General features: G+C 40.1%; 1 protein-coding gene across 1 annotated transcript; it reads left to right on the top strand.

Moving 5' to 3' along the window:
- Window positions 1–4,117: 4,117 nt before the first annotated feature.
- Window positions 4,118–12,990, top strand: LOC6033539 (nucleobindin-2). Its single transcript, XM_001843921.2, has 4 exons — window positions 4,118–4,271; window positions 4,397–4,610; window positions 4,845–4,949; window positions 11,004–12,990. Exons 2-4 carry the CDS (start codon window positions 4,455–4,457, stop codon window positions 12,465–12,467), a joined length of 1,725 nt encoding a protein of 574 aa, XP_001843973.2. The 5' UTR covers window positions 4,118–4,271; window positions 4,397–4,454; the 3' UTR covers window positions 12,468–12,990.
- The last annotated feature ends 486 nt before the right edge of the window (window positions 12,991–13,476 follow it).

Raw genomic sequence — 13,476 nt, forward strand, 5'->3', positions numbered from 1 at the left:
CACGTTTAAAACTTCCTGGCTCTCCACTCCCTCCACCAAATCCTCTTTTAACCACTTTCTTACGCTAAGCCCACCTGTTCACGCAGACCCAACCTACGCGCGCCTACGTCACGTGGGTCGGCCACGTGCTTCAGGTTTTGTCGAGAAACCTGGGAAAACGCAGGAACTTGCAGCTACTTCCCACGACGTGTACAGGAACGGTTCGCCTTCAGGTCCACACCGGCGCAGGAAGCAGTAGCAAGCCGGAACTGGAGCACTTTTCCTTACTTTTAGCACTACTATCACTCACTCACTGGGCGCGATCTTCAATCGGCCAAACACGTGTTCAATGTCTATTGTTCTTCACTTACTGTTCACTTTCACTTCCGGTCCGGTCGACACCGGATCGATATCCACCGGCTGAGGCAACCACAGGCCTCGCGGGAGCGACGGCGGCTCGCACAGGAGCTCCACACCGCGCCAGTCCAGTGCTCGTGAAGAGCGGAGGTTCGCTTCGAGGCCGCCGGAATGAATCCGGCTCGAAGGCGACCAGAAATGTCTACGCCAGACACCTCTTCGGGCCCAGTCCAGTGAAGGAAGGGCAAGTGGACTGTATAAAAAAACTACTTACTTCCGGGTGGATACCGATCAGGTCGAGCGTTTATTGGGGAAAGAGGTCTTTACATTGGTCGGGATGGGTTTTTATAGGCACGGGGATCTATACAAAACAATGGGGATACAATGGGGACAATAGGCGAATGATCGAGAACCTCTTGGGGCCGTGCGCACAGTGCAGAGAGCGAGAGAATCGAACCTTCGGGTCGTGTGCCAAGCTAAGTGCATGATGGGGTCCTTAAGGGAGACACAATTTGTTTTTCGGCCCCAACAGTTTTCAATTGGGTACTAAACTGCCGTTCTACGCATAATTGTCCCATGTTCAAAAAAGTGCAACTGAGAAAAACGCGATTTAAATTTTTCGAACGATTTCTGTGTTTCTACGCATAATTGTCCCGTGGGTTCCTATTCGCCCTATGTGTCCCTAATCGCTTTCTTGCTATACAACAGGTAAACAAGACATAACGCTTCGTAAAACTAATGATTTCGTGATAGAAAATACTTGCACACAAAGAAAAAATACTTTAAACTTAAAAAGATCGCTCGTTGGATTAAAAGTTCGCGTTGGTGAATATTCGTAGAAAGTTCAAACTTTTTAATTTAAAAGTTGGAAAGTTTTTGATACTACCATGCATTTATGGAACAAAATCGTTGTATCGGTAAAAGTGTTTTACTTTTGATTGGAAAAGAAACCTTTTATAGCAAAAATAAACTACATTCAATACTACAGTGATAATTTCAGAAAAATGAGCTTGATTTTTATATTTATTTTTAAAAGTTTAAAACAGCATGCTAAAAAATATATTGTATTTAACGCTTCTGCTCAAGGTTGGCCAACATCAGAATCCAAGCTGTGCCGATTCTTGCGGTACGCCACCGGTCACTTCCAAAGACCCCAGTCTGGACGATTCCGGATGCACGTTTCGATGCGCGACAGCAGTGTAGAGGATGGTCACGTTTCCGGCCTTCATCAGGACAGTCTTGGAGGAGTTGGCCGTTGATTCGGGAAGGATGGTCGACGTTTCCCGACTGGGAAGTGAAGTGCCTGAACGGGGAGTTCCCGATCCTGGAAGCGCATCCGGAACATGGGGTTGATGAGGCCTTCATCCTCCTTCGAGAATGACAGATTTACCGACTCGCTGTCCAGGTTCATTTGACTGGAGCTGCACCATGGCGAGGTGAGCGTTTGTGGGCGGAAAGTTGCTAAAAGAGATGAAAGTAAGTGAAGTTTGCTAATCACTGCACACATTCTCAATACTCACCGGTGTTGTAAAACGCCGGCACCGAGTGCAACATCTGCGCTGACCACCTCCGATTATGCCGCTTCTCGTCGTCCTCGTTGGATCTCAGAAGTTAATCTTTTTGAACGCAAACTCGTTGTTCATGCGACGCTTCGGTAGCGCCATCTCCTCGATACCACCAATCCCGGGCCACCACCACCGAATACAACCGGTGCGAATCCACATTCCTACCTCCCATCCTACAAAAGCAAACAAAATCAATCACAAACCCCACAAAACACCCAAGCTTCCTTCTTACCCATTTCGGTCTTGGAACAGCTGCAGTTCCTGCAGGAAGCTGGCCTTGTCCTTTTCGAGCACTCGACCGACGTCGTCGACTCGACCTTGTCCCGCACACGCACCACCCTCCTTCGAAGGCGTTCCGCTGCTGCTGTTTGGCTCACGAAGGTTTCCGCGTCCGAGTCCTGGCTGCTGCCGCGGTCGGCTTTGCTTTGTGTCCTAGACTCACCAGCACCAGCACCACCGGGCCCACCAAAGTGTTTGTTTACATTTGGACCTTAGTCGTACACGGTTACACGAGAACGTCAAAATGAAAGAAATTCTACAGTCGTCTTAAAAGTTAAGACTTTTAAATCAGTTAGTAAGGAGATTTTCAAAAACTGTAGCAGTAAAAGTTTTCATTTTTTAAATAAGAAAAAAACTTTCCCTCCAGCAAATTTTGGCAACTTTTTAATTCGAAAATAAAATACTTTTGTCATTACAGTAATATTTTTTTGTGTGTGGTGGGACAATTATGCGTAGAAGTTTAACGATGGGACAAACAGACTTGATGTGGATTTTAATGAGTTTCCGAACAAAGTACCAGATTTTATGTGTTTTTCTTAAAGTACACATCAAACTAAACTTAAAAATGTCATAAAGTCAAAATCGTCCAAAACTGACATGGGACAATTATGCGTAGAACGGCAGTAAAGCCCTATGTCAATTTTTATGTACAACGGCAAAAAACACGATTAAAAACCATTTCTGATCATTTTTTTTTTTCATTTTAATGCAAAAAAAATTGACAAGACAACATTTTTTCGAACGATCAACTATGGTCCCCTTCGAACGAGCTGTCAAGTAGGACCTTTTCTGTCAAGTAGGACCGCGAGGTTAATTTTTCCAAATTGCTTTAAAAATCCATTTTAAACTCTTTGTGGTCGTACAAAGGGTCGTTGTACTCAGAAAAATAAGCTTTATCGCTGTAAACAATAATATCAGCAATCTAAGCTTCATTTTAGGACCCAATTGCGCAAAATGCATCAAACTTTGATATCAATCGAAAATCTGATTACACCATTCGGTTAAGCGTCCAATTGGGTACTAAAGCCCCATGTCAATTTTTATGTACAACGGTAAAAAACACGATTAAAAACCATTTCTGATCACTTTTTTTTCATTTTAATGCAAAAAAAAATTGACAAGACAACATTTTTTTCGACTGATCAACTATGGTCCCCTTGGAACGAGCTGTCAAGTAGGAGCTTTTCTGTCAAGAAGGACCGCTAGGTTAATTTTTCCAAATTGATTTAAAAATCCATTTTAAACTCTTTGTGGTCGTACAAAGGGTCATTGTACTCAGAAAAATAAGCTTTATCGCTGTAAACAATAATATCAGCAATCTAAGCTTCATTTTAGGACCCAATTTCCTTTAAAAATAGCTGTCAAGTTTTGCTCTATAATTTTTTGTTTCCGCGATATGGCCATTTGAAAAATACGGTTTTTGAAAAAATACGAAAATCGGGATTCTTACATGTTTTGATGGTATCAATAGCTCCACCAAATTTGAGCTTGATCAGAGAAAGTGCATTTCCAGAGTTTTTTTTTAAAGGACCTATAAACTATTGTCTTTCATATGAATATAGGACCTACAACAAACGCTTGATAGTGTGCGTGAACTCCTTGTAAAAGGGGTGCCAAACTAAAAAGTGACCCCGTTCGTTTGACAACAGTTGGTGTCAAACCATCGGGGTTTGAGTGTATTAAATAAAACTCTAGATTTCGAGTGGTGCGCCAGTTGGCGCGAAATGACCCATATTCTGTTTTATTAGGTTTAGCAGCTGATCAGGGTGGCTTAAATGCAAGGACTAATCAGTTATTAAATTTTGTTCCAAATTTATCTGAAATAATCACAGGTCGAGGAACAGGACCATCACCCTATAGGAGCCCCCCCTCTTTCACATCCATGCGAGACGCCTCTGCGCCCACCTGTGTTGCTCTGATGTCGAAAGAACACGTATCTCGATCTGTCAATCAGTTTCAGTCGTGGTGCAACAACAACAACAAACATAAAACATTCGTCGTCTCCCGAGCCAGACCACAAAATTCCGTTTTCTTCGTAATTTGGCTTCCAGTTCCAGGCCTCCTGTCCTATCCTGCTGCCTGTCCTTCACGGTAAGTTGTACTTTTTAACTAATTTCACATGATCCAAATTTGTGCCATATCCAACATCTGAACGCAACAGATTTCTGCGTTTTCGTCGTCGTCTGTTGATTAATGCATTTTTCTGTGGCCATCAGGTTTTTCCCCCTCCACTCTATTGCGACCTAACTGGCCAAGGTCCCGTTTCGTGCAGCAATGACGCGCCGCTCCGGTAGCGGAGGCGCTGCCCTGTTCCTACTGCTGGTGGCCCTGGAAGGTGTCCTTTCGCTTCCGGTCGTAACGCAGCCACCCAAGAAGGAGGAACCGAAGGAGGAGGACCACTCCAAGGACAGCAACGTGGAACCTTTGGAGGTGAGTTGGTTGACTCACTTATCGAGAAGTTCGTGTATCGTATCGTGTTGTTTATCCAACACACGTACGTGGGTTTCAATTTGGCGTTCAAATTGAGTTGTATCGCTTGGATGTTATACAACTGAGCGCTGTTAGTACATGTACTATCGCTTGATCGCTAGTGAATGGCATCAAAGCTGCGACGACTGTGTAACTGTGTGTAATGTGCTTCTCCCTCTCTCTTGAATATTTCAGAATGTGATCGAATACAACAAATACCTGCAAGAGGTGGTGAAGGTGCTCGAGAGCGATCCCTCGTTTAGGGAAAAACTAGATAAAGCAGAAGAAAGCGACATCCGGGTAAGTTGTGTTGCTATCGTAACTGTTTGTGTGCGATTTTTGCCTTCCTCACTTTACTGAGGAAAGGCTATAAAATCACTCGAAAAACGAACTTTTTAGTTAGACCTCCTAGACCTACCTTCATTTGTACATATCGACTCAGAATCACCAGCTGAGCAAATGTCTGTGTGTTTGGCTGTATGTAGACATATGTACCAAATCAATGTCACTGAAATATCTTGTCACAGGCTCAACCGATTTTGGCCGGAATGGTTTTAATCGATTCGTCTTAACATCCCCTAAGTTGCTATTTAAATTCATGCAGTTTGATCATGTATTTAAAAAGTTATGTTAAAAAAACTGTTTCATATTAATTTAAAATTATGGTAAAAACGTAACTTAATCCACCTTTAGGTGCCTTCCTCTCATTTATAGAGTGATTACAATCCCCTGAAGTGTCCACATGGTTTATGGATCTCCCCTAACGTGATCGCAGCACCTAAGAGGTCCAAATAAAAATAAGTGACGAGTAAAAAAAACAGACATCCTACAGACTTTTTGTCAAGATTATACAGACACCTCCTTACAGGAAAATGGCATCCCTCTACAAGGCTTTTTTGTGGTGATCAGACGGGACCATTTGAGGTTATGTAAATACAGACCATTTTTTAAACTGCTTGTAATTTTAGATAGGTAAGTCAGATCTTGAAAATTCTTAATCCACAAGAAAGGTCTTCTCATATGCTTTCTAAAAATATATAATATGTGAGGGTTTCATGAAAAAACCACCCTTTTTACCATAATTTTAATTTAATATGAAACAGTTTTTTTAACATAACTTTTTAAATACATGATAAAACTGTATGAATTTAAATAGCAAGGTAGGGGACGTTAAGACGGATTGATTCAAACCTTTCCGGCCAAAATCGGTTGAGCCTGTGACGAGATATTCCAGTGACATTGATTTGGTACACATGTCTACATACAGCCAAACACACAGACATTTGCTCAGCTGGTGATTCTGAGTCGATATGTACAAATGAAGGTAGGTCTAGGAGGTCTAATTAAAAAGTTCATTTTCCGAGTGATTTTATAGCCTTTCCTCAGTAAGGTGAGGAAGGCAAAAAGGGTGGTTTTTTCATGAAACCCTCACATGTTCTGTAATTCTGTAATTTCTGTAATTTCGGAATACATTCGTCCGGCTTCAGCTGAAGATTCATGCTGTCCCATGTTGCATGTTCGAGTGTAGACCTACGGAAAACCTTGCCGCGAGGAGAGGTGAGTGAGAAGTACACGAACCACCTACGACATAATTCCTCGGGCGGCCCAGGTCAACTCGAAGTTACCCCAGGCACCCCCAGTGCAGGACACATTGGGGGTAGAAAGCGGATAGAATTTTCAGTGAATACAATAATTATGACAATATAGTTTCATATAATCCTTATTCCTTGATCTTACCTTTTGACACTATCAAACCTAGCAATATTACTATTGCATCTTACCATTCCCTTTTGATAGTGTCAACTTCAAACCTTCATCCATTGTGCAATTAACACATAATTTCCGCTATATTCTTCATGCGGAATCGTCGTCTACTTTCTTCGCCTTATTATCACTTAACCACGACGCGATATTGTTCTCACATTTTTTGAGCTTCAACGACCGATTGTTATTCACGCACTTATAAAAATACTTGTTCTGTTTCGCGGCTTTGTCTACTTTAATTTTGGACATGATTATCTTTTCACTGTGAAATACACATTGTTGGCTGATACAATGACTTTTTCGGTCATCGTATGCTCGCAAGGTACATGAAAAAGACAAAGAGAAAAAATGGGATTAGTACAATGTAAAAAAAAAAAAAAAATCGAACATTGAATAACAGACTAACACAGAAAGAAAGAATAAAGAAACCTTCAGAACTACCAACTTGTAACGAGAAGCTTACTAGAAAACAACTGAAGTTGTGAAATATGGGACAAGACAAACAAACTTGAATAGCTAACATATATAATAAAACAGTTTGAACGTACCTTTAATCATATTAACAGTTATGCCCAAATTTCTTACCAAATTATTTTCAGCAGTTACATTTCTACAATAATGTATTGCGATTCCAAGTTAGAATAATTGAGTAGTTAAAGTTTATGGGGTTAGAGACAAGTTATAGCAATAGAAAAATAAATAGATGGATAGATTTTACTAAATTTTGTCTTAAAAGAATAGGAAAAATCTAGCTTGTTTTTGAAAATAGCCAATGCACCAAGAGCAAACATACAGCATGTCACGTTCACACCGTATGGAGTTAATGTGATAAACTATATGTCCACATTCGGGGCACCACCTTTTTCAGAATATAGGAAATGATAGAAGGAAGACCCCATTCTGTATAGTGGAAGATTTCTGCAACACCTTGGACTCGGACCAGACATTTTGTCTGAAATAAGAGAGAAAGACAAATATTAAATTGTGGTATTATCACTAAATCCTATCATCCTTTCACCCTCCAAGACATGGTCTATCCATCGTGCCTTCGTGTCTTGGGTGATGGCGAATTCTACCTTCTTCAATGATCTTCGGACCACCTCCAACTAGAATTCACAACAGGACCTCCCTCGGCTCCAGTTTACAACATGACAGCGACGAGAACACAGCCGAATGGGAGTTGACAGTATCAAATACATGCTATACCCTTTGCTTTGCTGGATACTTACTAATAGCAAAGGGCGAGAGTCCTGCGACTCTCAGCAATCATGAATACTGCCCATTTGCCACATGAAACCCTCACATGTTATATATTTTTAGAAAGCATATGAGAAGACCGCCCGTGTGGATCAATCGGACTGCGCACTGGACTCACAATCCAGAGGTCGCTAGTTCGAATCCCGCGGCGGGAGCTCTAAAATTCTTTGTGTAAATATGGGTATTCGGCGCCGTCGCTCCGTGCCATACTTTCATACACTTAGGAGCCCAGGGCGGCGAAGTCCTTGTAGATAAAAAGGAAGACACTAGTGGTTGGTACTCGCAATGGTGGCCGACAGCTATAAAGTCAACTTCGTTTTTTGAGAAGACCTTTCTTGTGGATTAAGAATTTTCAAGATCTGACTTACCTATCTAAAATTACAAGCAGTTTAAAAAATGGTCTGAATTTACATAACCTCAAATGGTCCCGTCTGATCGCCACGAAAAAAGCCTTGTAGAGGGATGCCATTTTCCTGAAAGGCGGTGTCTGTATAATCTTGACAAAAAGTCTGTAGGAAGTCTAATTTTTAAAACTCGTCACTTATTTTTATTAGGACCTCTTAGGGCATCTCCAGCGCTGGGGTGCAAATCAAATTTGCACCCGGTTCATGAATACCGAGATCAAATTTGCCACCTTGAAAAAACTCCGTCATCCCCACCGCTAGGGTAGCAAATTTGCCATCGAAATAAGCCCACCGCGGGGGGCAAATATGGGTTTTTATCATTTTTTTGCGCTCGTTTACCTTTAAAATCAATAATTATGTTTTGATTCATGCATAGAAATGCTAAAAGTTTATTAAACTTTTTAATCCTATTGAAAATTTCAAAGAATTTTATTTTTCGAAAATGTCGAAAGTTAAATCATTTGCTACCCGATTTGATTCCCACCAAATTTGCTCTCGAGTTTGCCCCCGAGTCTCCCACCGCGCGTAGCAAAGCAGGTATCAAATTTGATCTCAAGTTCATCTGTAGAAGAAAAATATGTGTCGGTACCTGTCGGGTACTCATTTTCTGATACCCGACAAGTACCGGCAAGCCGGGGGCAAAGTTTTGAATACATGTTTCGGAGATTTTTCTATGTCTGCTCTTGTAGGTGCTTCAAAAATTAAAAAAAAATCAAAAATTCAAAAATTTAAAAATTAAAAAATTCAAAAATTTAAAGATTCAAAAATTCTAAATTTCAAAATTTTAAAAATTCAAAAATTTAATAATTCAAAAATTCAAAAATTCAAAAATTTAAAAAAAAATTCTAAAAATTTAAAATTCAAGAATTCAAAAAGCTAAGATTTCAAAATACAAAAATGCGTTAAAACCTTAAATTTTTATTTTTTTTTTCAATTTTTTCTAAATTTTTAGTTTTTTTTAATTTTTTCATTTTTTTAATTTTTTTTTAGTTTTTCTATTTTTTTTTATTTTACTTTTACAAAATTTTAATTTATAAAAATATTTTTTTTTATATTATTTTAGGCCGTTGCAAACATTTTTCAAAGTTTATGTCGCCCCCGCCCCACTTTAAAATTGGTTCGAAAAATCAGGGGGCAAAAAACATATTTTTTCAAAAAGCTTCCAAATGTTAAAGGAAAGTCCATCCAACTGAAAACAATTAGAAATGCATTTTCCTGCGTTTAAAATCATATTTAGCATGTATGGGTTCGGTCAAAAATATTTTCAATTTTTGTGGAATTCCAATTCGGCGAAAAAAAATCTTTTCAATAATTGGATATTTTGAAACTAATGATTGCAAAACAACTGGGCAGGTGTGAAATACATTTCAAAACACTTTTTTCATTCAAATGTTGAGAACATAGCTTGTTATTTCAATTTTAATTTTTTTTCCCCCTTCCCTCCCCTCGACCTGGACCAGTGTCGAGGGACATAAACTACAAAAAATATTTGCAACGGCCTTAATTTTTTTCAATCTTTTAATTTAAAAAAAATTAAACATTTTAAATTTTTTTAAAAAATTTAAAAAAAAGTTTTAATTTTTTTTAATTATTTTACAATTTTTTTATTTTTTTTTTAATTTTTTTAAATTTTTTTCTTTTTATTTAAATTTTTTAGATTTTTTAATTTTCTTAAATTTTTTTAAATTTTTTAGATTTTTTAATTTTTTAAAATTTTTTAAATTTTTAATTTTTTTTTTAAATTTTTTATATTTTTTAAATTTTTTTAGATTTTTTAATTTTTTTCCGTGCTTGATTCGATTTTTCCGTGCATAATTCCATTTGATGCGGTAGCAAACAGGCTGAATACCGGGTAGCAAAGAGAAATCCCGTAGAACTGAGAGCAAATTTGCTACCGCGACAGGTACCGCGATGGGGTTGACGTCGGGTGCAAATTAGCTTTGCTTCGATGTTTGCACCCAGCGCTGGAGATGCACTTAGGGGGAGAGGGGGTAATATGCACCCCCTAAGGGAAAACTGTGATTTCTCAACCATTACAGCATAACTTTGGAAGAATTTTGTTCTATGTTCTAAAACAACTATTGTTCGTCGTCATCCATGTGAAAAAAGTCTTAAAAAACCACAAAATTGTTCGAAAATATCAAATTTCTAAAAACATTTTTGATTCATTTCAAACAACCATGCGGGGCAATATGCACCGCAACATTGGGGCAAAATGCACTACAACAAAGGGGCAAAATGCACCACAACATGGGGCAAAATGCACCGGTTAAAAGCAGTTTTCACTAGTCACCACTAGATGACACCGCTGTTTTTACAAAGGAGCTTCACAGCGGTGCATTTTGCCCCGACCACGCTTTTTGCAGAAAATTTAATTAAAAATGCATTTTTTGATGTTTTTGGACTCATCTATCTACAGAATAATGAAGATTATGGCTAAAACTATATACCTCAACACTTACAATATCAATAAATGCTTTTTATATTGTCCAAAAATCATAATGAAAGTTCCATGAAAATTAGATGAAAACACAACATTTTAAAGTTTTGCAAATAACTTGAGCTGTTTCTATACTGCGATCCTCAAATTTTTCCAGCATGGTTTAGCAATGTTAAGCTTCCAATTTCTATGATTTTTTCCCCGGAAAATTCTTCTAAATACCGAGAAAAGTAGGGGGTGCATTTTGCCCCGGGGGTGCATATTACCCCCTCTCCCCCTAAGTGCTGCGATCACGTTAGGGGAGATCCATAAACCATGTGGACACTTTAGGGGATTGTAATCACTCAATAAATGAGAGGAAGGCACCAACCACCTAAAGGTGGATTAAGTTACGTTTTTACTTTGAGAAATGAACTTTTTTATTAAGCCATTTTGAAGCATTTATTCAATTTTGATTTGCTACAATTCCACCCTTATTTCTCTCCACAGTCCGGCAAGATCGCCCAGGAGCTGGAGTACGTGAATCATAACGTACGCTCGCGGCTGGACGAGCTGAAGCGCATCGAGTTGCAGCGACTGCGCGAGCTGGCCACGCGCCAGTTCGAGCTGACGAACGAGATCGACCGGGATCACATGAAGATTTCCGAGCACGTTGATCACGAGAACCAGCACACGTTCGAGATTGAGGATCTGAAGAAGCTGATCCTGAAGACTTCACAGGATCTGTCCGAGAACGATCGGCGTCGGCGCGAGGAGTTCAAGCAGTACGAACTGCAGAAGGAATTTGAGAAGCAGGAAAAGCTGCGGGAACTGGACGAGGAGAATCGTAAAAAGTACGAGGAAGAGCTGAAGAAGCAGCAGGAGAAGCATGACAAGCACGAGAAGATTCACCACCCGGGGAATAAAGCTCAGCTGGAGGAGGTTTGGGAAAAGCAGGATCATATGGAGGGTCAGGACTTTGACCCGAAGTCATTCTTCATGTTGCATGATATCGACGGGAATGGGTATTGGGACGAGAACGAGGTGAAGGTGCTGTTCATCAACGAGTTGAACAAAATGTACCAGGCGGGTGTTCCGGAAGATGACATGAAGGAGCGGGCCGAAGAGATGGAGCGAATGAGAGAGCACGTGTTCCAGGAAGCCGATACCAACAAGGACGGGTTGATTAGTTATGACGAATTCTTGGAGCAAACCAAGCGGGAAGAGTTCCAGAAGGATCCAGAGTGGGACACTGTGGATCATCAGCCTCAGTTTACCCATGATGAGTACCTTGAGTACGAACGACGCAACCAGGAGCAAATCCAGCGACTGATCGCCGAGGGAAAGCTTCCACCACATCCTAACATGCCTCAGGGTTACTACCCGGGACAGGGCGGTCAATACCAGGTTCATCCCAACGCCATCCCGCAGAACGCCCAGTACCATCCCCAGGCGCAAGGACATCCGAACCAAGTCCCGCACTACCAGCAACAACAACCACAACAACATCACGGACAGCAAGGATACCCGCAGCAGGTGAATCTTCACCCTAACCAGGTGTATCAACACCACGCGGATCCCAACTATCAACAGCAAGCCTACCCGCAGCAACAACATCCCCAACAAACTGGCCAGCAGTCCAACGTCTACCAGCATCCGCCACCCCAACAACAGCAACAACATCAAGTTCCAGTCCAACAACACCATCAGCAAGCTCCGCCCCAACCACAGCAGCAACAACCACCTCAGCAACAATATCAACCCCCAGTCCAACAGAACCAGGTTCCCAACAACAAACCTGCTGCCGCGGCTCCGCAACCCCCCGTCAACCCACCAGTCCAACCGCAGCAACAACAACAACCCATAGCCAACAACCAGGCGGCTCCACAGCCCGCACCCCAACAGCAGCAGCCGCAGCAACAAAACATTCCAAATGTTGGACAACCTCCCGTACAAGCGGCGGCCAAACACTAGAGAAACATACTCGCACAGCAGCACGCGGAACTCCAAGAGATTCTGAGACGAGACGAGACGGCCAAGCGAAGAGGAAGGAATTTAAACAATAATAACTATAAAACGACAGCAGGGGTAGCACAGACACTCACACACACTACTAAGCAGTATGAACACATTAGCATTTTTTGAATCTTCAATCCAAATTTTTATTAGGGCAGAAAAGGGGGGATAATATGCCAGGTAAATCTACAATAGGTGGGACATAAATTGAAATAACTTCTTAATTGATTTTACACACTCTACTTATTTTTTCATTGGATGACAACATTAAAGAGGAACCCACACACAAAAGAGGCAAATTTAAGACTGTTGAAATAATATTACCCTGACAAAGGTGGTGAAATGATTGCGAAGGTATCTGATCATGATGTAACTTAACAAAATCTGTATCGAATTGACTTTAATCCGTTTTCCAATCAATGTTTTTTGTGTAATAAATATTATAGGAAATTTGAAATAAAGGCATTTTCCTCGTGATATCTAATGAACAATGTGTTTCTTTTCTATTGTGAAAATCTAAACTTCACTAAGGCCGGCTATGGGAGCGTTCTTTTATTACGTAAAAGAACTAAAAAGTATATTTTTCAATAACAAACGATGAAAGTTTTACATAAAATTCCATTCAGAAAGAGTTTTTTTGAAATGCAAAAAATGTTGATTTGATTTTTAGCACTCGTCGTATTTTTCCTACTCGGTAAACTTCGTTGGATAATTGAACGACTCGTGCTGAAAAAATCTTCTTTTTGCAACTTGTTGCATAAACTACTATTTCATCGAAAAAAAAACAAGGTAGTTTTTTAACTTCTGACATTTTTCTTTACTCTGTCAAAAATCTAATAATAATATGTATTATTTTCGAATCTGCAATAACCTAACCCAGAAGAGTCATTTTCTTATATAGAATAAAGGTATCATTTTAAAATTCTGTGAATTTTGTGACATTGTATCAGGCAGCATCATCTTTACT

The sequence above is a fragment of the Culex quinquefasciatus genome, chromosome 3, assembly GCF_015732765.1.
Source record: "Culex quinquefasciatus strain JHB chromosome 3, VPISU_Cqui_1.0_pri_paternal, whole genome shotgun sequence".
NCBI classification, from domain to species: Eukaryota; Metazoa; Arthropoda; class Insecta; order Diptera; family Culicidae; genus Culex; species Culex quinquefasciatus.

Coding starts and splice junctions, on each gene's coding strand:
- LOC6033539 (XM_001843921.2), top strand. CDS start 4,455: ATGACGCGCCGCTCCGGTAGCGGAGGCGCTGCCCTGTTCCTACTGCTG. Junction 4,611..4,844: donor GCAACGTGGAACCTTTGGAG/GTGAGTTGGTTG, acceptor TGAATATTTCAG/AATGTGATCGAATACAACAA. Junction 4,950..11,003: donor CAGAAGAAAGCGACATCCGG/GTAAGTTGTGTT, acceptor TTCTCTCCACAG/TCCGGCAAGATCGCCCAGGA.